General features: G+C 47.7%; 3 protein-coding genes across 3 annotated transcripts in view; 2 read left to right on the forward strand and 1 right to left on the reverse strand.

Moving 5' to 3' along the window:
• Positions 1 to 49: 49 nt before the first annotated feature.
• On the forward strand, positions 50 to 4563 carry LOC121623661 (cytochrome b5). Its single transcript, XM_041961026.1, has 5 exons — positions 50 to 370; positions 2452 to 2580; positions 2683 to 2712; positions 3146 to 3180; positions 3783 to 4563. The coding sequence occupies exons 1-5, from the start codon at positions 233 to 235 to the stop codon at positions 3865 to 3867; spliced, it is 417 nt and encodes a 138-aa protein (XP_041816960.1). The 5' UTR covers positions 50 to 232; the 3' UTR covers positions 3868 to 4563.
• A 2974-nt stretch (positions 4564 to 7537) lies between these two features.
• On the forward strand, positions 7538 to 9741 carry ppp1r3g (protein phosphatase 1 regulatory subunit 3G). Its single transcript, XM_041961019.1, has one exon. The coding sequence runs from the start codon at positions 7892 to 7894 to the stop codon at positions 8717 to 8719; it is 828 nt and encodes a 275-aa protein (XP_041816953.1). The 5' UTR covers positions 7538 to 7891; the 3' UTR covers positions 8720 to 9741.
• Positions 9742 to 13804: 4063 nt separating this feature from the next.
• The window catches only part of LOC121623662 (LYR motif-containing protein 4B), a 34656-nt gene continuing 25722 nt past the window's right edge, over positions 13805 to 22738 (reverse strand). The window contains exon 3 of the mRNA XM_041961027.1: positions 13805 to 14687. Within this exon, the coding sequence (XP_041816961.1) occupies positions 14637 to 14687 (51 nt within the window). The 3' untranslated portion in view covers positions 13805 to 14636. The remainder of the gene's footprint in view (positions 14688 to 22738) is intronic.

Consider the following 22738-nt stretch of genomic DNA (forward strand, 5'->3'; position numbering starts at 1 on the left):
GAGGCCGGACGTGTCGTGCAGTATCCCGGTGAACTTGCCTGCGTTGAGGTGATAGTCGCTGGAAGTTGGGACTCTCGTTGATAGAAACTGGGGTAAATGTTAGCGTGTTGGTGCGGAGTCACGGTTCCGCGGCTAGGGGGGGATTATATAACCGCAAACAGGGCGTTTAGCTGCTCCTGTCGGCTTCCAGCGGCTCTTCACGCTCCAACTGTCGCAGCTTTCAGGGACACAAATGGGTGAAAAGGAGGAAAAGAGCCCCGATGGAGTCAAATATTACAGACTGTCAGAGATCGAGGAGCAGAACTCGTTCAAATCAACGTGGATCATCATCCACTACAAAGTCTACGATGTGACCAAGTTTCTGGAGGAGGTGAGTTTAGTTTCAGGACAGTTTCTTTCATCCTGGAGAAATCCTGCAGGACAGGAAATAAACCAAACTGTGTGTCCAGACCGAAGCTTTCGATCAAACCCTGTTCTGCTTTGAGAGGAAAATTACTTGAAATTGATGCGTATTTAACTGCCAAAGTGTAAAATGTGTCTTTTTTTGGCTGAAGTCTGGTGGTGAATTCACAGCTGGAGGCTCCTGGTTCCTGGGCTCACTTCAGTGTCTCAGGGGCCCCAGAAAGGACTTTAAATCTCACACAGATATCAACAAATCCAACATTAATAGAGCCTGATCAATACTGGACTTCTTATAATCAATACTGATATCTGAGAGTTTAAAAAATAACATAATGATAGATCAGCTGATTGCATTAAGAAATGATCATTACAGCAATCAGCTGATATCAGCTGATGCATCGACACCTGTTTAAAATAGAAGTTATGACTTTAGTTTGTTTTCTGTTCAGAAACCAGAGATGACGCAAGTGAGAAGCTTTTCACATTTATTTCTTATTAATCACCATGAACACTAATGAAGTGTTGGTCCTCTGCCCATGCAGGATGATTTACGGCTGCTAATCATCAGTCACTGTTTTATCATTTGGCCTTTAAAATAAGAGAAAATAGTGAAAAATGTTCACGACAACTTCCTGAAGTCCAAGAGAAGGTCATCAGTCAGCGTTTAACGACCTTCTGATGGTTATAAACGTGTGTTTATGATAGATTGCGTGTTTACAACCGTTCATCTGACGACAGGAAGTGGAGTGAGGACAGCAGATTTCTCAAAGGTGAAACTATAACTCATCATTTTGTGTCTGTAGAAATGTCTGTGTATGATATCATGAGCTGATAATCAACCAGCAGGAAATCTATTTGACTGCAGGTCAGACATTTTATCGACATATTGATAAATTAAGAAAATAAGCTGAAGTGAAGGAAGTGAGCAGGATGAAATAACTCCACCCTGCTCTCATTTATTCCTCAGTCCTTTCTGTGAGTGACTGCTGACTTTGTTGACTTTGTTGTTGGGATGTGACAGACCCTGGTTGGACCTTTGACCGTTGACCGATCACCTCGATCAAATCTCCGACCTGCTGGAACGAGCGCGGGGCGAAACTCTGTGCAGGGTTCAGGGTGTGGGCGCGCTGTTCACACACTTCTCGGTTTACGGCTGAGAGCGGACCCACGTCTGCGGCGTAAACGCACCTTCGCTCTGTTCCGGAGCGTTCCGCTGTCGCTCTCAGGTTACTTGAAGCCGGCGGATCCAGATGTGTTGCGGCAGCTGTTCACTCCAGGACCCTGCGGGACAAACACGCGTCTCAGTGCGTCTCTGCAGTCCGTGGTTAATCATTGTCGGGACGCTTGGACGGCGCACACTGAGCCGCTGCAGCGAGACGAGCGTTCAGGCGGCACTTCAGACACAAAGACCCTCAGTGAGGGTCTCTCACGAAGACTCTGAGATGCAGATGAAAGCTTCGAGTCGACCTCTCAGGGCAGATCCTCTCTCGAGATGCACAGGGAGCTTTGGTGTCAATGCACGAGACTCCTGAATTGCAGATATCGATGTTTTGTACGTTTAAACCTTTTGGCGACATTAGCAGGTTAGTCTGGTATCATTCTGCTCCATGCTGGGCTACGATTATTGGTCTGGATCATCGGTATGATTGACTTGTGGAACAAAGTCATCGTGCTGTCAGGCCGGAGAACGACTCCACGCTCATAAAACTGTTTTAACTTTTCATTCAGTCGGTTTTCAGTCGTGCCAAAAGTTTTCAGGGTTCAGCCTCAGAAACATTTTATCAAGAGAATAATTTATTGAAGTTCAAACAGTCGGTCCTGCAGCTCACGGCTGCAGTCCTGCAGCAGACACAGGGCTGATTTGGTCTGGAAGGTGTAAACGTTAGCCTGCGTGCTAACTTCCTGTCTGACTTTAATGTTAAAAACTGTGAATGAACAGTTTGGATTTTGACGTGAAGCCGAACTGTCGACAAACATTTTGTATTAGATCATTTTTTTTATCGTTGATGATCACCGAGTCTCAGAGTGTGTGTTTGATTTTCACGCCAGCACCCCGGAGGAGAGGAGGTGCTGAGGGAGCAGGCGGGAGGAAACGCCACCGAGAGCTTCGAGGACGTCGGACACTCCACCGACGCCAGAGAGATGGCGGCCGACATGGTGATCGGAGAGCTGCACCCGGTCAGTGTTCGTCTGTGCTCTGAGATCTGTGGCGGCTTTAAAGCAGCCGGAGACACGTGCTGACGTAACTGACCGTCTGTCTGTCTGTCTGTCTGTCTGCAGGACGACAGACACAAGATCGCCACAAACGTGGTAAGTGAAGCCAGAGTGATGTCACAGTGATGTCATTGTTAAAGACTACTGAAACGTGTTACAGACTGGACGCGAGTGTCCACCGGGCAGGGACGGACGAATGAAGGACGCTGTGCAGGGGCATCATGGGAAATGTAGGACGCAGTGTTTGGACCCACAGAGGACTAAACGTCAGGCACAAAGCCGCCGGAGCTGACCCTGAAGCTTTATTTAGACCCTGTCATTCACACTGCGAGCTAACGCACACACACACACACACACACACACACACACACACACGCTTCACGGTACGTTGTGGTTACTTTACACTTTCTCAGTGCGGCACACAGCCCTGCTCCTCCTGTTAGACACCTCCTCTGACACCTCCCCTCACTCCTCCTCCTCTCATTAATAACAGTCGTCCTTATTAAAGTTTATATTATTGTGTTTACAGGAAACGCTGGTGACCACTTTGCAGGATGAGTCCAGGTACACACACACACACACACACACACACACACACACACACACACACACACTGGATGCTAGTTAGCTTACAGCTAATGTCTCGACTGATGAAACGTAAGATGAAATAACACCAAGACCTCAGAAAGACCAGGACGCCAAACAGACTAGGACCTCAGACAGACCAGGTCCTCAGACAGACCAGGACCCCAAACAGACCAGGTCCTCAGACAGACCAGGACCTCAGACAGACCAGGTCCTCAGACAGACCAGGACCTCAGAGAGACCAGGTCCTCAGACAGACCAGGACCTCAGACAGACCAGGACCCGAAACAGACCAGGACCTCAGACAGACCAGGTTCTCAGACAGAGCAGGACCTCAGACAGACCAGGTCCTCAGACAGACCAGGACCCGAAACAGACCAGGACCTCAGACAGACCAGGTTCTCAGACAGAGCAGGACCCGAAACCGACCAGGTTCTCAGACAAACTGGCTTTTCTTTTAGCTTCAGTCACTGCAGGTCTCAAACGTCTGTACAACTGATCTCAGCACAGTCTCAGCAGGTTTCGGTTGGTTGGTCAGTGAGTTAGTGACCTGTTTAACTCGCTGTCTCCCTCTCCGGCAGTTGGTGGTCTAGCTGGTTGATTCCCGCTCTGGTCGCTGCCATCATCACGCTGCTGTACCGCATCTACACCACAGACAGCGAGTGACATCATCAGACACGCAGCTGTGATGTCATCAGCAGGCACTACTGTCAGATGCCCCATGTTCTGAGTGACAGCTGTACCAGCCAATGGCGGTGTAGAGTGGCAGCAGAGCAGACGAGTGGCTGCTGCAGACAACGAGCGATCTGATTGGTGGATCAGAAACAGCGGTTCCACGATCACTGACTCTACGCTGCCTCTCGACTGTCACCGCACTACAATACCCACGATTCATTTCATGCTGTTTGGCCAACCAATCACGTGGCATTATGTTAATGAAGTCATTTGAAATATCGATGTTTTGAGGAATCTTTGTGATTTGAAACGTGTAGAAATGCAGCGGATGTATAATTTGTTGTTTCTTTTTATATCTTTGTACCTGAATGTAAATGAGTTTATGAATATGCAATCAGCAGCTAGCAGAGCACCGCGGCGGCGGCGCGCCGCAGTCACGAGACTGTGCTCGGATCCTTAACGCAGATTATCAAAACATGAAATGTTGATTATGTCTTGAACACGTATGAAGTTTTAACAGCCGGGCTCGTGGTATGGACCCACGTGAGCGTTTGGATTCATGTAACGTTCATGTTCGCCTTCTGTAAACCTCCAGATTCCGGCTGTGGATAATTTGTTAAAAGCTTTGCTCCACATTTGTCTCAACTTTCTTGTTTTCTGGAGTAAATCTGTTTGCGTCAGAGGAAACTGAAGAATATTTGAGTTTGTGAACCAGATTATCTTCTGATCAATGATGTTTAACTCTGATCTGATCATGTGATCGCTCTGAACATCAGCCGCACTCTTCTCCACACGTTCGAGCTCCCAGCTGCTCTTTAAAATGAGACACGTCCAGACGTCTGAGACATGTGACCTCTGTCACAGGTCACATGTGACTCCAGGTCGTGAGGCGTTTAAGGTGAAGTGGGAGTTCTGCTCATTTGAATACTTGGTGGAGCTGAAGTGGTTTAAGTCTCGCGAGGTGGGAGGGAGCAGAGTCGGTCAGTCCTCGGCAGCAGTCCAGGTCTGGGTCCAGCAGGGCTGCACGTCGTCGTCCCACCGCAGCCGTTCTGTCCAACAAAGAAGAAAGTCTTTAAAAACAGAACGCGCCAACGTTTGTGCAGCAGAAATCATGACGTTAATGATCTTTGAGCCGTCGTGGCCTGAAGGTCTGCAGCCGCTGATCTACAGTAAGTTACACATAACTGAGGCTGAACACAGCAGGGGCCAATAAAAACTGAACTCCTGCTGATCCACTGCGTACCTGAGTGTGTACGATGACAGCTGATGAGTGCGGTGGGTGTGGATGAGTATTGTGTACTTAGAACCTGTCACATTGTTACTGCCATTCATTAAAAGCTACGTTTGACCCAGAAAAGTAGAAAACGTTGCGGTCAGTCGGTGTTTCTCGGCGCTGCAGGTGAACAGCAGCTGATCTGGGACCACTGTGCTCACCTGTGCTGTTCACCTGTCTTACAGAGGGGTCATGAGTCAGAACTAGCACACACAGCAGCAGCTCATCACCTGGTCAACTCGGCTCCTTTCCGGAGCTTTTGGTTGTGTCACATGGGCTTCCCGCTCAGTTGTCATGGAAACGCAGATGCTGAAATTGACCTCTATCTGAGCACTTCTTGTTTTCTGGTCTTGGAAACAGCAGTTGATCCGTCTCAAGGTCAGCTGTGAGTTCCTAACTACACAAAGTGAAACAGGCCTCCACAATAAAAGCATCAGGTGTTTTTCAGGCGACTCCTGGACCCTGCAGGAGTGAAGTGAGCAGCAGTTCATGTGATTCTGCTCACAATCGCCGGATATGAAAACATGTTCTGATCAGGAAAACTGTTCAAAGTTCAAAGACGGCTGCAGTTTTAACTGTGAAACCTGCTTCAAAATAAGGCGCTCTGCAGGAAATGTGACGTAACAGTCAAGACCTGCAAACGTTCCATAGTAACCACGTCTGGCTGATCCAGGATCAATGTGATCTATTTTTATACTGAAAGAGAAGACGTGAACCAGTCTGATGGGCCTGAAACCAAGACGGGCTGACTGCTGTCACAGACAGACTGAAAACGTGACAGTTAGATGTTTCTGACTCTTCCTCATCCAAACTGAAAAACGCTTCACACATCATCACAAAAGCAAAGGGACTTTTATTTTGAAAGGTCCTTTGGTGCTGAAACTGTCCCTGTCCTGAGCTGCAGCTGTGCTGACTCCAGTTCACTCCATCAGGGAGTGTGTTGGAGGTGAATGTGAAGCGTCAGACAGAGAGTCTGCCGGTCCAGCATTCAGTCCAGAACCAGAGGAAGGAGTCCAGCAGACACACACACACACACACACACATACACACAAACACACACACACACACAGATCTCCTCCATCCACACATAACTGTGTGAGGAAACGGGTGCAGTCAGACTCTCCCTGAAGCAGATGAAGGCCAGACTCTAGACAAGTGCTGCCATCTAGTGGCCAAGTCAAGAAAATGGCATGAAGTCACGTGTTCAGCTGCTTCATCGTGATTTCATGTGAAGACTTTTGGTCCCTCAGAGTTTCAGGCTTTGGGCTCCGACAGCAGAAGAATGAAATCCAGTCCACGTCCTCACAGACCAGGTGTCCCTCCAGACGACCTTCAGGCTCACAGCGACTCTGGATCATGACTGAACCAGAGTCAGAGAGACCAGAGACCCACCTGCTCCGGACAGAAAACCCAGAGCCCCCACCGCCACGTCCCAGCACCCATCAACGCTATACACCGGCTCTCCGTCATCCAGAACCAGACCCACCTCCTGTCCTCCACACACAGCGTCTCCCTCCTCTTCCTCAATGACTGCCATCACACACGCCACAACACACCACCCCAGCCGGCTGCAGACACTGATCTCTGATCAGCCGAGCAGCGGCGCTGCAGGGTCGAGCCTCCTGCAGCGCCACCGTCCATGAACCTGTTAAACCTCCATGTTTTACCTCCACCTGAGGAGGCGCAGCAGCCGCGGAGGAGAGCGCGACGTGACGTCAGGACGACGCGGTGGTGACCTCATGTGTTTGTTGACCGGCCGCCGGATGACGCACTCTTCAGAGCCACGAGGCGGCTTACATAACATCAGCTGATTCTCAGAAAGCTCTTCAGCCTGCGGCTGGAAACACAACAACAAAACTTTATTCAGTTTCACAGCCGAACAGACTGCGTCCAAGTTTATTCAGACATTTTAAAGTGTGAAACAGTAAAACTGTGATGTAATGTTTAACATCAGCTGCATGATTTGTTGAAGTGAGTCAAAAAAAAAAAAAGGAAACTGGTTTTGACGTCAGGAGATTTTTCAAAGGAGCCAAACAAGACAAAAAGAAACGAAAGAAACCAAAGTGAGAAGAGTCCAGAGCAGAAACCTGCTCCGAGGAGCAGTTACCCGTTACTTCAGTTACTTCAGTCCGACAGTTACTTCAGTCTCACAGTTACTTCAGTTACTTCAGTCTGACAGTTACTTGCAGTACTTTTACTTAAAATGATTTTGATAGCAGTACTTTTACTTAAAATGATTTTGATAGCAGTACTTTTACTTAAAATGATTTTGATAGCAGTACTTTTTCTTGTACTGCAGCGGGCTGGTTTACATTGCTGCAGGCTCTCTGTAAAGCTGAAAGTCACTGCTGCGTCAGTTCACCTGGGGGTCACACCTGGCTCATTTTAAACTGACACCTGACGGACACGGTGCTGCTGCAGATGATAAAAGTTCACCGAACAGTGACGTTGAATCAGTTCCTTCACGCGCTCTCCGGCTGTTGTTGTTGTTGTTGTGTCCTCTCCGCTGTTCACGTGCAGGTGAGAGTCGACGTCTCTTACGTGACGGTGCGCGCGCTCCTGTGACAGCCGCTGCTCACTGAGGACACCGCACGCGCTCTGTGGTCACCACGTTGTCCTCTGTGGGGAGGAGGGGCGGGAGTCTCTACTCTATACAAGCTGCCCCGCGCCAGGACCCCCGCGGACTCCGGACCGGCTTGCAGCCTCAGCTGAGCACACAGGCCGCCTGGCTGCCGGGCAGACATGTCCCGCTCACCTCTCCACTGCCACACCGGGGGAGAGTCGCCCTCCCCGGCGCAGCCCATGAACAACGGCCAGGAGGAGATGGACGACGAGGACGAGGAAGGAGACCTGGACGACGAGGTGGACGCTTCTCAACTGGAGAGATTTATGAAAGACCGGAGGAGAGCCAAGTCCCTGCCCGCCTACCCGGCGGCGCTCCTGGACGGCGTCTCCGGGAGTAACGGGAGGAAGCGCGTGAAGTTCGCCGACTCCATGGGGCTGAACCTGGCCAGCGTCAAGCACTTCAGCTCGCTGGAGGACCCGCAGATCCCGACCAAGGTTCTGTCCAGACACAAGAGCTTCCCGCCGCAGCAGCAGGACTTACTGAGCGACCTGTGCCAGAGCTTCAAGTCCAGCCTGGACACGGACCGGCTGGTCCCCTGCTTCCCGGAGCCCCGAGAGGCGGAGCTGCGAGTCCGGCAGACCCGCGTCTGCCTCGAGAATATCACCATCACGCAGTTCGACGTGCGGGGGCAGATCCGGGTCTTTACCGGCCATACCGACAAAGAGGTCGGAGTGAGGTACACCTTTAACGACTGGCTCTCCTACGTGGACGCGCAGGCTCTGCCCGTGGCCGCGGATCAGCCGGGCTTTGTGGGAGAGCGGTTCAGCTTCACCGTGTACACGCCGCCCTTCATGGACCCCAGCTCGGCCGTGCACTTCGCCGTGTACCTGAGGAGTGAGGAGGGCGAGTTCTGGGACAACAACGAGGGGCAGAACTACACCCTCAGGTACCACTGTATGTCCAGCACCGCACCCTTCGTCAGCGCCGCGTTCCACTCCACCTGACCGCTGCGTGCGTCGTGCGTAAAACATGTAGGTCCGTGCGTAAAACCCCTCCACCCGCCCCGTCTGCTGAAAGGAACGCTTTGATGTGCAGCTGCAGTGTCTCCTGCTGTGATCAGATAACTTGTGCAGTCAGAAGATCCAGATGTAATTTAGATTTTTCTTAATTTTGGCCTCTGGATGATTCCGTTTTCCTTTTCTCTTGATTGTGAAACAGCCTCCTGAAAACCTGCTGAGCTGAAGCTCATAAATGTGTCTCTGAGGGAAACACAGCTGACAGTTATGGATATTTTTCTGAATTTCCACTTGGATCGATGGGATTTCTCCCAGAGGACGCACAGACCCAGCGGACTGATTCTGTGATCCGGCTTTAAGAAAGTTAATGTGCGTTAGTGCCAACAACCTTCAGGACGTTTTGGACCTGTTGACAGCCAGAAACACACGTGTCTCTGTCTCACTGCTGCTGAGACTCCACCTGTTGATTAGAAAACCTAAATATTTCTGCGCTTTCTTCAGCATGTTCACTTCTGTACCTGAAGATGACGAACTCAGGTGAGAATCACCGCGACAAAATCAGCTGCAGTCATTTCAAGATGATCCACTCAGGCCGGATGAAACATGATCTACTTCCTGCTGTGTGCAGACTCACTGTGATGTGAACCTTTCAGTCCTCACCGAGCTTTGAGTCCGGAGTCGTGTAGTCCATCATTTGATCAGTGTCACATCACTTGCTTCATAACTGAGTGGGAGTGATGGTTTACGAACAAATCTCAAGCCTCTCAGATTCATTTTCATCCTGTCAGGAAATGAATGAATATCAATGGTTCCCAGAAACTGTATTAACGTCACTGAGGAGCTGCAACCAATCAGCTGCTTTGATGGTCCCATAGATTCTGTGATCTTCCTGTCTGCTTTCATAATAAACACCTGCAGGAGAATTTGTTCCTGGAATATTTCAACAGTAATTCTCACAAAGTGTTCAGGATGTTTTCATCAAAGTGAGTCAATCAATAAATTCTGCTTTCAGACACAAACTCATCTCAGGTGTCTTGAGTTTTGCATTTTGAAAACTGTCTTGTGATTGACAGCTGGAATTACTGCTTCATGCACTCGACACACGAGAAAATCATCTTCACTTCCACTTTTATCATTTCTTAAACTGATCAGAAAACAGTCATTTTCATGATTAATGCATTAATATGCTGGGGTGGAAAGTAACTTCAGCACAATTTTGGGTCACTTGTACTTCAGTTTTTCATCCTGTGACACTTTTTACTTCTACTCAACTATTCAGGTACAAATATTTGTCTTTTTGTTCTACCTCGTTAACCTTCAGCTGCTTCACATCCAGATTATTAATGCAAAATCTGATCAGTAAACATGGTTTATTATAGTGGATCAAGATGAGACTTTATTGATCCTCAGGGAGAAACTCACAAGCTTCCAGCAGAACATAAAGTAGCTCAATCAGCTGCAACGTTAAACTGATGAACACATGAATGCATCAATAATTCAAATCCAGTCATATAATGTCACATAATGAGTACTTTTACTTTTTGTACTTTGAGTACATTTTAATTATAATATTTTGTACATTAAGTTTTGAATACAGGGTTTTTACTCGTAGTATTTGTACACCGTGGTATTATTACTTTTACTGTAGTAAAATATCTGAATACTTCTTCCAGTGATAAATAGCAGGTTTATCAAAGAATGAATAATTATGACTTTAACTGGGAGTGTTCATCTCAATGTTATTATTATTATTATTGATGTTATTATTATTATTATTATTATTATTATTACTATTGTTATTATTATCATTCTGTACTGGTATCACTTATTTGATGGCGCTTTAAGGCTCATTTTTTCATGTAGTCCAACCGAAACTCCCAGCAGAAGTGACAGCAGCAGCAGCACAAAGTGTCACAGAGACCGAACACAGGCAAACTGCAGCCTCAGCAGCGCCCCCGTGAGGCTGTAATGTTCATAACACTGAGAACTGAGCCGCTGGATGGATGAAAAAAGGCCTTTCAGCAGAATCACATCTTTTCCCTGGTCAGGTAGAAAATGTAATGTTTGTCCTGAGGGTGGCGCCAAAGGGAAGGTTGTAGCATGTTGATAATGGTAATATTAGCAATGCTATTTTAACTCCAGGAAAAAAAATGCATTAGCATGCTAATACTAATGGAATCACCAGAAAGCTGTACTTAATGCAAACACGCTGTGTTATCCATGAGTCATGTTTCCATTTCTTTGTCTTAACATTTCATGGCACCATGTTAGCATGCTAGAGTTAGCACAGAATGCTAAAGGTAATGCTAAAGGTAATGCTAACACACAGACAGGTCAGTACAGGGCTAGTTCAGGGTTAGACTCGCTTCGATTCGCAGCTGTAACTCAGCGCTCGTGGAGCGGCGGCGCTTCTGTCGACCAGCATACAAGCCAACATGTCTTCAGTACGTGAGAGGAGTCAGGTCCTCGTCCCCACGGCAACCTGTCTGCACCTGTCTGTCATCTTTACATGACGGCCAAAGTTCAGAAGTCCGGCGCCTCTGAAAAAACTCCTGTTGACAAACCTGACGACATCTGTTTGATCCGTCAACACTGAGGCGAGGTTCAAAGTGATGAAGGAATATTTCAGGTCAGGGTGTCATCGTTAGTAATAATCTCATCGCATCGGCTTCACCAACAGACACCTGATCGCAACATGGAGCTAGTTTTCCTGTTCATGAGCCAAACTTCTCCTGTACTTTCGTATAAACCCTGTGAGCGGTCCGGCACAGCAGACGGCTCTAAATACTACAACACCCATGAGCCTTAGCTGCATGCTAAAGAGAATAAGCTAGTCAGAGGTGTCAAAGCGATGTAGTGTATTCAAAATAGATCCAAAGTGAAATAAAGTCAGTTTCTTAGACGCCGTTAGCGGGACATGTCAGGTTTTGAAGCAGTGTGATTGAGTTTCATGCTGAAATGCATCATGGGAGACGTAGTCAACAGCTGTCCTTCAGTGTTTTTTGCGCCTTTATCTTCTATCAAAGAACCAGATATTTTCATTCTTCATCGTTTGTTCTGATGATCAAAGCGGGAGAGTTTCAGGTCCGTCAGAGACTCAGGCAGGACGCCTGTGTGTGTGTGTGTGTGTGTGTGTGAGCACGTTTCAGACGATCCACAATCTGCAAATATTTGACTCTGGACAAACACACTCTGTCTAAAAACAGAAGCTTGGCCCAAAAACAATCCTCCAGAAGCCAAAGCCAGCCTCGGGTCAGAATCTAGTCTGAAGTCCTCCTTCTGAATGTGGGACTCGTGCCGATCACATGCTCGACTCTGCAGGAGCTCCACCAGGATCGAGTGTGTGTGTGTGTGTGTGTGTGTGTGCGTCTGATGAAACAGCCTTCACTCATTGAGCAATGTGATGTGTCACACCTGTGTGTGTGTGTGTGTGTGTAAGTGGGCCAGTGTGCTCGTCCTTAAACCAACAGACGGGTCTATTAATAGAAGCCGCTGGTACCTTGTGGGTCAGTCACCTCCTTCACCTTCACCCTCCACCACCCTCTGAGCTCACCTGCTCAGTGTGTGCTTCACCGTCCACACACACACACACACAGAGAAAAAATAACACAAGAGATAAACTCGGTTCACCTTCAGACCTGACCTGATCCACATCACAGGTCTGCGGAGGGACCAGCAGCCTTTAGGCAGGAACAGAGTGTGATCGGCATCAGTCCAGGATTCACCTCCTGTCAGCTGCCTTCGGCCCCTCCTCACTGCTGGGTCTGTATTTCATGGAGCTGGAGGATTTTAGAGGATTTTATAAAGTTCATGTTCATGTTTAATGAACTCCTCGAACATCTTTTAACCTGTAAATGTTTTTCTTCTCGAGGTTTCAGAGCTGTTTGATCACTGCCAGGTTTCGAGTTCTCACAGAAGAACAACGGAAATTAAATATTTGAATATTATTTCACTTTTTCCCAGCAGTCAAATTTCTTTTAGAAAGTACAACCGAGAGTCCAGAACATCAATACAACAGGATGTGATCACCTGCCGATCCTCTCTGACAGAAACTGACCGGAAAACAGCACAAAGTCAATATATTTACTGTCTGAGCTCATCAGCTTCAGTGATTTCTGTAAATATCAGCTGATTCGTTTCAAACACGTTGTGACAGGAGCAGCTAAAGACTGGGAAAGATGTGGAACGCTCCAAAAACACCTGTTTGGATCATTCCACAGGTAAACAGGCTGATTGGTAACAGGTGATAGTATCATGATTGAAAGGCTCAGTGGTTCACAGCGAGGATGGAGCGACAGGATTGGATGAAGAGATTAATACCTGGACTCAGGAACACTTCAGGAAACACAGATTGATTATTAATGATTGATTCTGGTTTTATTGATCTTGATGAGTTCAGACTGTTTCTGAATCAGGTTGTCTGTTTAGTTTAAAGGAAACTCTGAGAAGCTGCTCTCTGATTGATCTCTGCATGTTATTTCCTGTGCGTATCGAATGATTAAAGACAATAATTAGTATTAATTTAATAATAAAGTGTGGCTCGATGGAAGGTTGACTGTGGTGAATGTATGTTTGTATGACACATCTCTATCATGTGACCAATCAAAACGACTTCCTGTATTCACAGCTAAAGGGAAAATAAGCTGACCTGAGTACTGACACTGCACAGCTCTCACGAGGACAAAAACTGATGCTGGTCACCCCACACTGGGACAGAAAGACTCCAACACCCAGAGATCCTGGGCGGCGTGAACGTCCAGCAGCAGTCTGAGCTGCTGACATGAGGAAGACCAATCTGCAGCACCTTCATGAGTCTCTCTCCTGTTTTCACTCAACTTTATTTAAAACAAACCTCAGAGCAGATTTCAGCCTTCGGCGTCTCTGATCTTTTACATCCATCACCCTCATCATACATCCTGGCTTGTTTCCTGGTTTGTCACAACACGAGTGAACGCTGTGATTTTATGGCCTCTTCACTCTTTGGTTGTGGCGTCATGTCGACATCTCACTTTACAGAACAGGCTAATGTCACAGGGGGGGGGGGGGGGGGGGGGGGGTTCAGGTCTTTACAGGTTGATGGTCCAATATGTCAGATAATCACATGTGGGAGGATAACTTGTGCGTTAGAATACAAACATAACTGGAAAAAAAAAACAATCATGGATGCATCGATGAGTTCTTGCTGATGGATCAATAATTCTGCTCTTCCAGCTTCCAGCAGTCAGAGCTCATTCTGTCCTGCATCAGTTCGCAGCTAAACTTCTTAAATCTACGTCCAGAGACAGACTCGACGACGTCTTTGTTCGACGTCTGAACCGTCTGACGGCTCGTTTCGTCAGAGTTTCGCCGATGTTTAATGTAACAACACTCATTATTCAGACAGAACTTTATTTATTTTTATATATTTTAATGAAGATGAATGTGAGGCGTTTACTTCTTCTGCCGAGAAGTAAAAGTCTGTTCTCTGGACGTCTTCACGGTGAACTCTGAAAGATGAAGATGTTGCTTCATTTTAAGGGATCACAGGTCAGAAAAGCGGCTCAGACAGTGGAACCTGAACAGAAACGAACCACACAGCTCGTGATTGATCAGCGATCACTTCACCACTCTGATGCAAAATACAAAAAAATATATATATTTTAAGTCTACTCTTGGAACAAACTTCAGGTACTTCAAAGCTTCACTCTGTCCTACATCTCCCACAATGCATTTCACACCTCCACCTTTGACAGCTGTGTCAAATTAAACGGTGTTTGAGTCGAAGAGGAAGCAGGTTGGTTGCTGGCGGTGATGATGTCAGGGCAGTGATTGGCTCCAGTCTCTGATGTCACATCCTGTTGTTTGCTGGGACAGTGCTCCTTCCTTTAAACTCCTCCGCCCCCACTCCTCCACCTCCGGCAGAGGCCTACTCCTCCACCACGATCTTCTGGGTCTCGAACATCTTCCCGATGGCGACCTGCAAAGACAGACAGACAGTTAGCTGTTGGATCCGCGACCTCGGTACGGAGCTGCTTTGGGATGACTGTCGTTTGCTTTGTTTTGGGTTTGTAGCTTTTATTGTTCTTTGGATGAAGCGAACAACAAACGTCATTGTGAGTGTGTGTTAAAGTGCTTCCTCTGCAGAAAACCACTTCCTGCTCTCCATCTGCAGCTCGCCATTACATGAGGTCACACAGAGGAAATCAGAAATACAGGCCAGTCTCGAATGTAAGCCCCTTTCTGCCCCGGGCAGTGTGCTGCGACGTTCAGGCCCTAAACACCGCAGAGACGCCTGCCTCTGTTCTGTGTACTATAACAAATGTCAAGTTTGTACTGAGGGGGGCGCTAGAGAACGAGTGGTAGTGTGTGTGTGTGTGTGTGTGTGTGTGTGTGTGTGGTGTCCAGAGAGTCTTGTCTCTGTGTTATGTCAATATTATCCAGCTGAACTCTGTTGTCAAATAGAACAGCCAATTATGTTCGAGTGTGATGTAGCTGTACTGTATGTACAAACTGTGTGTGTGTGTGTGTGTGTGTGTGTGTGTGTGTGTGTGTGTGTGTGTGTGTGTGTGTGTGTGTGTGTGTGCTTGGGGGCCACAGTTCATAATTGATTTTCTCTTGTTTCAGTAAAAAGACACGACAGCCTCATCTACAGAACATGACCAAATATGACCCCCCCCCCCACACACACACACACACATAGACACACACACACACAGACTGTCTGCACATCAGTGTGTCTCTCTGAACACAGCCCACCTGCCACCTCAGAGCATCAGTTGATCAGATTCAGCAGCTGTTTCAGGACACTATAAAACTTTATGGCCGCACATTTAAAAACTGTGTGAGAACCTGGAAGGTTTTCAACACCTGAATACCTTCAGAAGAAGAAAAAAACAGTCTCCTGCTGCTCTACTGCCCCCCTGAGGCTGTGCTGCTAATGACACACCAAAGGAGCGACAACGAGAATACTCTTACATCCCTTCAAGCAACAGTCAGAGGTGTGAACGGTTCATAAAGTGAAAACTCAAACCAAAGCTGCCAACAGTGGATGGGTGGTGCTCTGAACAAGGTGTAGATGACAGCATGTGGTTGTTCAGGATCAACAATATGATGCAGGTATTCAGATTTTTAATTAAAAAAAAATGTGTGGTTATATCACTGCAGTGCCACCAGGGGGCACAATCTGTCCACAAATAAGCGTTTCTCCCCCGCTACACCTCATCAATTATTCTGCCGTCAACCCCCTCGCTCTCTAATACACAGAAAACCCTCTCTCTCTCTTTTCACGCTATCAGGGCAGACCCTCTCTCGCCCGGTTGGAGCCCCCCTGTGTGTGACGTCCTGATTGGCTGGAGTGTGGCGTAGGAGGGAGGGGGGTGGCGGTGAGGTGGCCGGCTCTCTGAACCAATCAGCTGGCAGGAGGCTCGGCTCTCATGTAAATTGTTGCGGCTGTGGCTCCTAACAAAGGGACGGCCTCTCTCTCTCTCTTATCCAGTCTACCTCGCTCCACCTCGCTCTACACATCTGTTCTGGTTACTCTCCATCTTTCCCTCCATCAGTTTGTTCTCTTTCTCTTTAGATTTGTTTCTCTTTCTTCATCTGTCTTTTTTCTGTCTGTCTTTTCATTTTGGCTGATTTCAGTTCAGTTCGGCAGTTTTTCTTTCATGGTAACAGAGACGAGAAATCATGAATAATAAACCATCAGCTCTAAAAATAAACCACCGACCATTCAAAGCAGAAATATTTCATCTTGATTAGTCAATTAAAACAGGATCAAAATAACCCAATTAAGACAGAAACAGCGGGTCAGCATCTAATGAGAGCAAAGCATGCTGGGATATTAATGTGGTTGTTTGCTTTCTCCGCCTGTGTCTCAATGTCAGAGGAAAAGCAAGAGGGGTGGACACTGGGACCAGGGGGCCGGGGCCCGGAACCAGAACCTCTGTGTGAAGTGACTGCTGACGACCACAAAGAGACACAAAACAAACACAAAGAGACACAAAACAAACACAAAGAAACACAAAATGACCACAAAGAGACACAAAACGACCACAAAGAGACACAAAATGACCACAAAGAGACACAAAACGAACACAAAGAGACACAAAACAAACACAAAGAGACACAAAATGACCACAAAGAGACACAAAATGACCACAAAGAGACACAAAATGACCACAAAGAGACACAAAAAAACACAAAGAGACACAAAACAAACACAAAGAGAAACAAAACAAACACAAAGAAACACAAAATGACCACAAAGAGACACAAAACGACCACAAAGAGACACAAAACGAACACAAAGAGACACAAAACAAACACAAAGAGACACAAAACAAACACAAAGAGACACAAAATGACCACAAAGAGACACAAAATGACCACAAAGAGACACAAAACAAACACAAAGAGACACAAAACGAACACAAAGAGAAACAAAACAAACACAAAGAGACACAAAATGACCACAAAGAGACACAAAATGACCACAAAGAGACACAAAACAAACACAAAGAGACACAAAACAAACACAAAGAGACACAACAGGACCACAAAGAGACACAAAATGACCACAAAGAGACACAAAATGACCACAAAGAGACACAAAACAAACACAAAGAGACACAAAACGAACACAAAGAGAAACAAAACAAACACAAAGAGACACAAAATGACCACAAAGAGACACAAAATGACCACAAAGAGAAACAAAACAAACACAAAGAGACACAAAACGACCACAAAGAGACACAAAATGACCACAAAGAGACACAAAATGACCACAAAGAGACACAAAACAAACACAAAGAGACACAAAACAAACACAAAGAGACACAAAACGACCACAAAGAGACACAAAATGACCACAAAGAGACACAAAATGACCACAAAGAGACACAACAGGACCACAAAGAGACGCAAAGCAAGAACACACAGACAACAAAGAGACACAAAACAACCAACAACAAAGATACAAAGTCACTCCAAACAACCACAAATAGACACAAAACAAGGCGAAGAGACATGAAACAGCTGCAGAGAGACACTGCTGGGGGACAGTTATTGTCTCATGGAGGGAACAACAGTTTGGTCAGGATTCAAAAGCCACACGTGTCTGTCCACACACAGGGGAGACGATCACCGTCATCAGTGTTGGAATGGAACGCTAAACTTAGCTTCTATTTATACATCATGACCCCCATCCACACACACACACACACACACACACACACACACACACACACACACACACACACACACACACACACACTCTTCTGAGTCGTGACTGACTGACCTTCAGTCTTCCTCCCACCTGGCAGCAGGTGTAACATTCTGACTGACAAATAGACGTCTGTCAGGACAAAAACGTGGCCACTCCCACGTATATAACAGTCTGGGACATGTGTGATTAACCAATGAGCACCTCAGGATGATCAACAGGTCAAAAAACAGAGGACGGAGACAATAACACATCAAACACGTCATGAATACCTCAAAATTAATCAAAAAGTTTGAAGTTACATAATAGCAAACATTAAATATTCTGAATGACAAAAAGCATCAGTAAATCACATCACATCACATCACGGCGTCATGACGTGTCAGATGACATCATGGAGCCTGTCCAACCCGTCCGTCTGGAGTCAGCGTGCACTTTCACTCTGATGCCGCGTCGTTGCCATGACTACACACTTTACCATTAACCAGAACCAACCAGAGCTGAGAGGTTTTCCTCCGACATCCTTTCTGGTACATTCAACAGCTGCTGGCAGCTCTATAATCAACCTCAACACCTCAATTAAAGATGGCCGACGACTGAACGCCGCCGTCAAAGGTCAGACTGTGCCTCGTTTACATTCAACCTCTGCCAGTTTTAAACTACATTCAGCCGTTTATTCCGTCCAGACGCACCTGTGCAGTGTAAAGCTTGGATTATGCATCTGCAAAGACACAAGCTAACTTCTGAGACCACAGTTATGAGTAACACAGCAAGTCTTTTGTCCATTCTGCCTTTAAAGAGAACAGATGGCAGCTCGACATCGTAAATAATGTTTGCAGTAACATAACCAAAATCATTTGGACGATAGTATATTCTCACACAGTAGGCGGACGGTAAAACAGTGGAAGTCGAAGCTAATTTTAGTGCAAGCCATCCACGGCGGTGTGCAGTTAAAGAAGAAATGCTGCCCCGAACAGCAGGAGACAGTAAAAATCGAAGTTAAAGAGCCGTTGAAAGTGGGAGGAAAGAGATGAAGCGACGGAGGGGAACCGGCAGAGCGCCAACGAGGTTTTCATGTGTGAGAGAGAGAAAAGAGGGGGGGAAAGATGAAAAGACGGAGGGGCTCGGGCCACGGGACGCCGTCGGACTGAAATTCATGGAGGCCTCTGAGTGTAGGAGAGAGAGGAGGATGGGGAGGGAGAGCGAGGGAGAGCGGGGGAGGCAGAGGGATGGGAGGCGCTCAGGTAGATAATAAACTGAGCATAAGGAGCGCTCCGCGGCGTTCCAGTCCTCCCATTCGTCAGGAGATGAGAGCCGAGCGGCAGGCGGCACGGCACATTTTACTGTCTGACGACTGAGGGGGGGGGGGGGGGCAAACCCAGCCAATCCTGCCCCTCCCGCCCCCTCCACCTCGTCAGGTGGGTACAAGTGGTCATCATTTAAATCCAAAGGAATATTTCACAGGAACTGTGAGCACAGCTGTAGCTCGGCGGGGGTGGAGGCTCCTGGGGGAGACGTTATTTTGGGCGTCAAAGGTTCTGGAAGTGAAAGTCCACTTCCTGTCTGCACAGGAAGTGACTGACAGCTGGACCGTCAAGTCCTGGATGGACCAGAAACCCAACAAGTTATGAGTCTGTGTATGTAAAAACTGAAGAAGTCAACTACGACCCCCATTCACGTGTGCTGCTAACAGCAAGCTAAAGCTAAAGGCTACATTTAAAGAAACATTTAGCAGCTGAATCTGGATCAGTTTGGTTGAGGCTGAGCAGCAGCAGAGGCTCATGGGTATTGTAGTATTAAGACCAAACTGACAGTAAAAACCTGAACTTCAAAAAGCCGAAGCTAAGCCGTCACAGCTTTATTTGTGTATGTTGCTTTGTGAGTATTTCTGCCCCCCCCCCCATTGCTGTGTGTCAGACAATCTGTCAAACCTGTTCACAGATTTCAGTTAAATCTGGTAGAAACTGCCCATGAACAAATGTGTCCTGCTGCACTTTAAGGGGACCATGCTTCACTCATCACATAAGCCACCTCTGAGGGGGGGTCCAGACGGTCAGCGCGCAGTGTTTCAGTGAGGTGTTGTTCCACTACGAGTCCTCAGAACAGCTTCACGTCTGATGACCGTCCAAGAGATCCTCTCTCATTCGGTGTTCTGATGCTGCTGCTCTTAAATCTCTGTTCCTCTGGTCTGAGGTCTGGGTCCAGGCTCCAGCAGCAGGACTCACACTGTGTCCACGTTCGTCTCCTCTCGTTTGTTCAGGTTTGTCCCTTAACTTGTCGGCCACCTGGACTTTAGCAAAGACTCTCTGAAGACACGAAATGACTCCTCACCGGCTGCTCCAAAGGAAACAGGCAGCGAGACAATACAGAAGTCAGCAGGTGTACAGAGGGAGAGAGACAGAGAGACAGAGAGACAGACAGACAGAGAGACAGACAGACACACTTGTTCGTACATATCAGGGACGAAGCGTTCAGATCAGAGAAAGGTGAAACAGACAATTAACCAAAACATCTCAAAGGAGGAGAACCTGTCTCTGTCTCTCTCTGTCTCTCTCTCTCTCTGTCTGTCTCTCTCTGTCTCTCCCTCCGTCTCTCTCTCTGTCTGTCTCTGTCTGTCTCTCTGTCTCCCTCCCTCTGTCTGTCTCTCTGCCTCCCTCCCTCTGTCTGTCTCTCTGCCTCTCCCTCTGTCTCTCTGTCTGTCTGTCTCTCTGTCTGTCTCTCTCTCCCTCTGTCTGTCTCTGTGTCTGTCTCTGTGTCTGTCTCTCTGTCTCTCTCCCTCTGTCTGTCTCTCTGTCTCTGTCTGTCTGTCTCCCTCTGTCTGTCTCTCTGTCTCAGGTTCATCAGTTTTCTCCTTTCAGCTCTTTTCTTTTAAAACCTTTCATGTCTCCGGGGACGACTGACCGAGCTCCACTCTCCTCTCCTGACGTAGCGAGGACACCATCAGCCGCCGTCGGCCGCGGCAGAACAACTGACCGGAGCGATGTGATTGGCTGCCCAGACATGAGATGGTTTCAGATTAACGGTCAGGAGGAGATCAGGTCAGCGTCTTCAGCTGACCTGAGACTTCACTTGGACTTGTCTTGACTCACTTAGGAACGGTGGTGGTTCTGTCTCTGCTGACTTGGACTTGGACTGGTCCTGGTTTACTGCAGAGACTGACGTGATGGATCTGTTAGCAGTGGAAGTCTGTCATGTCTTTGCTGCTCTGACGGTTTATTAATCTTCATCTTTAATCTGCGGTCGTACATCGCGGACCGCTGCAGGTCGGGGGCTTTCAGCGTCTTGCTCAAGGACACGTCAGCAGGGTGGGGACGTCTGTTGAAGGACGACGTCTTTGCATCTCACACATCCTGCTGCTTCATTTCATGGTAATGCAGCCAATTACATCGCTCCATTACGATTCTTCCCCTAAACCCCCCACATGTCGCTCGTTTGTCCCTCCCTGCCTCTCTTAATTGTCCTCTGCTTACCTGTTGTGTGTGTGTGTGTGTGTGTGTGCTCTGTAAAACCCTCTCATTTCTGTCCTCCACCCGTTCACTCTTTCCGTCTCCGTCCTCTAGCTCCGGGTGGTGCAGCATGTGTATGATGCATGGTGCAGAGCAGGGCTGTGCAGGTGGACGATCTGAGCGTCCCCGTCAAACGTCCTGTGTGTTTTCCAAAGTGCCGGAGTCTCCTCTGGCTCCGTCTCCTCGTTAATTATTCATGTGCATTCAGGAGCGCTGCAGGCCCGTTTAAACGCTCCGTCTCTCTCTGCACCGCTTCCTCTTCCTGTGAACACCGGAGGCCACAGTCTGCTTCAGACCAGGTCCTTTTTGGACTGTCTGACGGAGCCTGACAGCAGAATTATGGTCATGTGTGTAACAACTTCTGCAACCAACAATCAAAGACTTCACACAGTGATCGGTCAGCTGTGCAGAGGTCTGAAAGCAGCTTCAGGGAGAAGCAGTGCTCCACCACATATAATCTGAGCCCAGCTGAGCCGGGTCAGGATCTGTGTGAATCAGCACGGCAGGAAACTGATCCGTCTCATCATACAGACGGACACAACCGGGAGCTGGCGAGCGAGAAAACAAACAAGCAAAGCTTTTCAGCGTGGAGTTGAACGCTGGGCAAACCTCGGACCCCACGTTCGCGTTGTTGGCGAGGGATCGGAGAGGCAGCCAGAGGAAGACGACGGTGCCGCAGGGGTTACATGACGGCCTCCCTCAAAGGTCAGCGGCAAACAGCGTTGAACTAAAGGTGAAATCTGCCCAAACAAATCTACCTGGATTAACTCCACCTCTGCAAGCAAACCCAACGACTGCGACGCGTCCACTGACACGAGCTGATTCACTGATGACAGACACTGTTAGAAATGCTGCTGTCCAGGTCGCATCCGTCTATCTCCTGCTGGTTTTCACCAGCTCACCTTCAACCAGACATCGATGGTCAGGTTTTATAAGTTTCTGTCAGGCTGCGTCATCGTGAACAGTCATGACATCTTTCCATTTTCAGAAACTCTCAATCTTCATGCTTTCTCTCCTCCTCTTCAGCTGCTGGCCGTTTCTCTTCACCTCTTCTTGCTTTCATGTGTTCCTTCCTCTTCTCTCTCCTCCTCTTGTCTCTTGGTTTTTCTCTTCTTATTCTTTCTTTGCTGCCAAAGCGACGCATCAGTCTATAACAATCATCTGAGAGCAGCACAGAACATCTGTCCTTCTCTTTCTCCTCACCTCGTCACTGATCACTTCATTCCATTTTTTTTATGTTTTACAAGCAATAATTCATGATGCACCAGATCCCTGCAGGGGCGACTCATGACTGTGGCT

Source organism: Chelmon rostratus, chromosome 20 (genome assembly GCF_017976325.1).
Source record: "Chelmon rostratus isolate fCheRos1 chromosome 20, fCheRos1.pri, whole genome shotgun sequence".
Lineage (NCBI taxonomy): Eukaryota > Metazoa > Chordata > Actinopteri > Chaetodontiformes > Chaetodontidae > Chelmon > Chelmon rostratus.

What these genes read in the sequence shown, in the direction of transcription:
- LOC121623661 (XM_041961026.1), top strand. Translation starts at nt 233, where the DNA reads ATGGGTGAAAAGGAGGAAAAGAGCCCCGATGGAGTCAAATATTACAGA. An exon ending in TGACCAAGTTTCTGGAGGAG is followed by an intron (nt 371 to 2,451) that starts GTGAGTTTAGTT and finishes TTTTCACGCCAG; the next exon opens with CACCCCGGAGGAGAGGAGGT. An exon ending in ACAAGATCGCCACAAACGTG is followed by an intron (nt 2,713 to 3,145) that starts GTAAGTGAAGCC and finishes TTGTGTTTACAG; the next exon opens with GAAACGCTGGTGACCACTTT.
- ppp1r3g (XM_041961019.1), top strand. Translation starts at nt 7,892, where the DNA reads ATGTCCCGCTCACCTCTCCACTGCCACACCGGGGGAGAGTCGCCCTCC.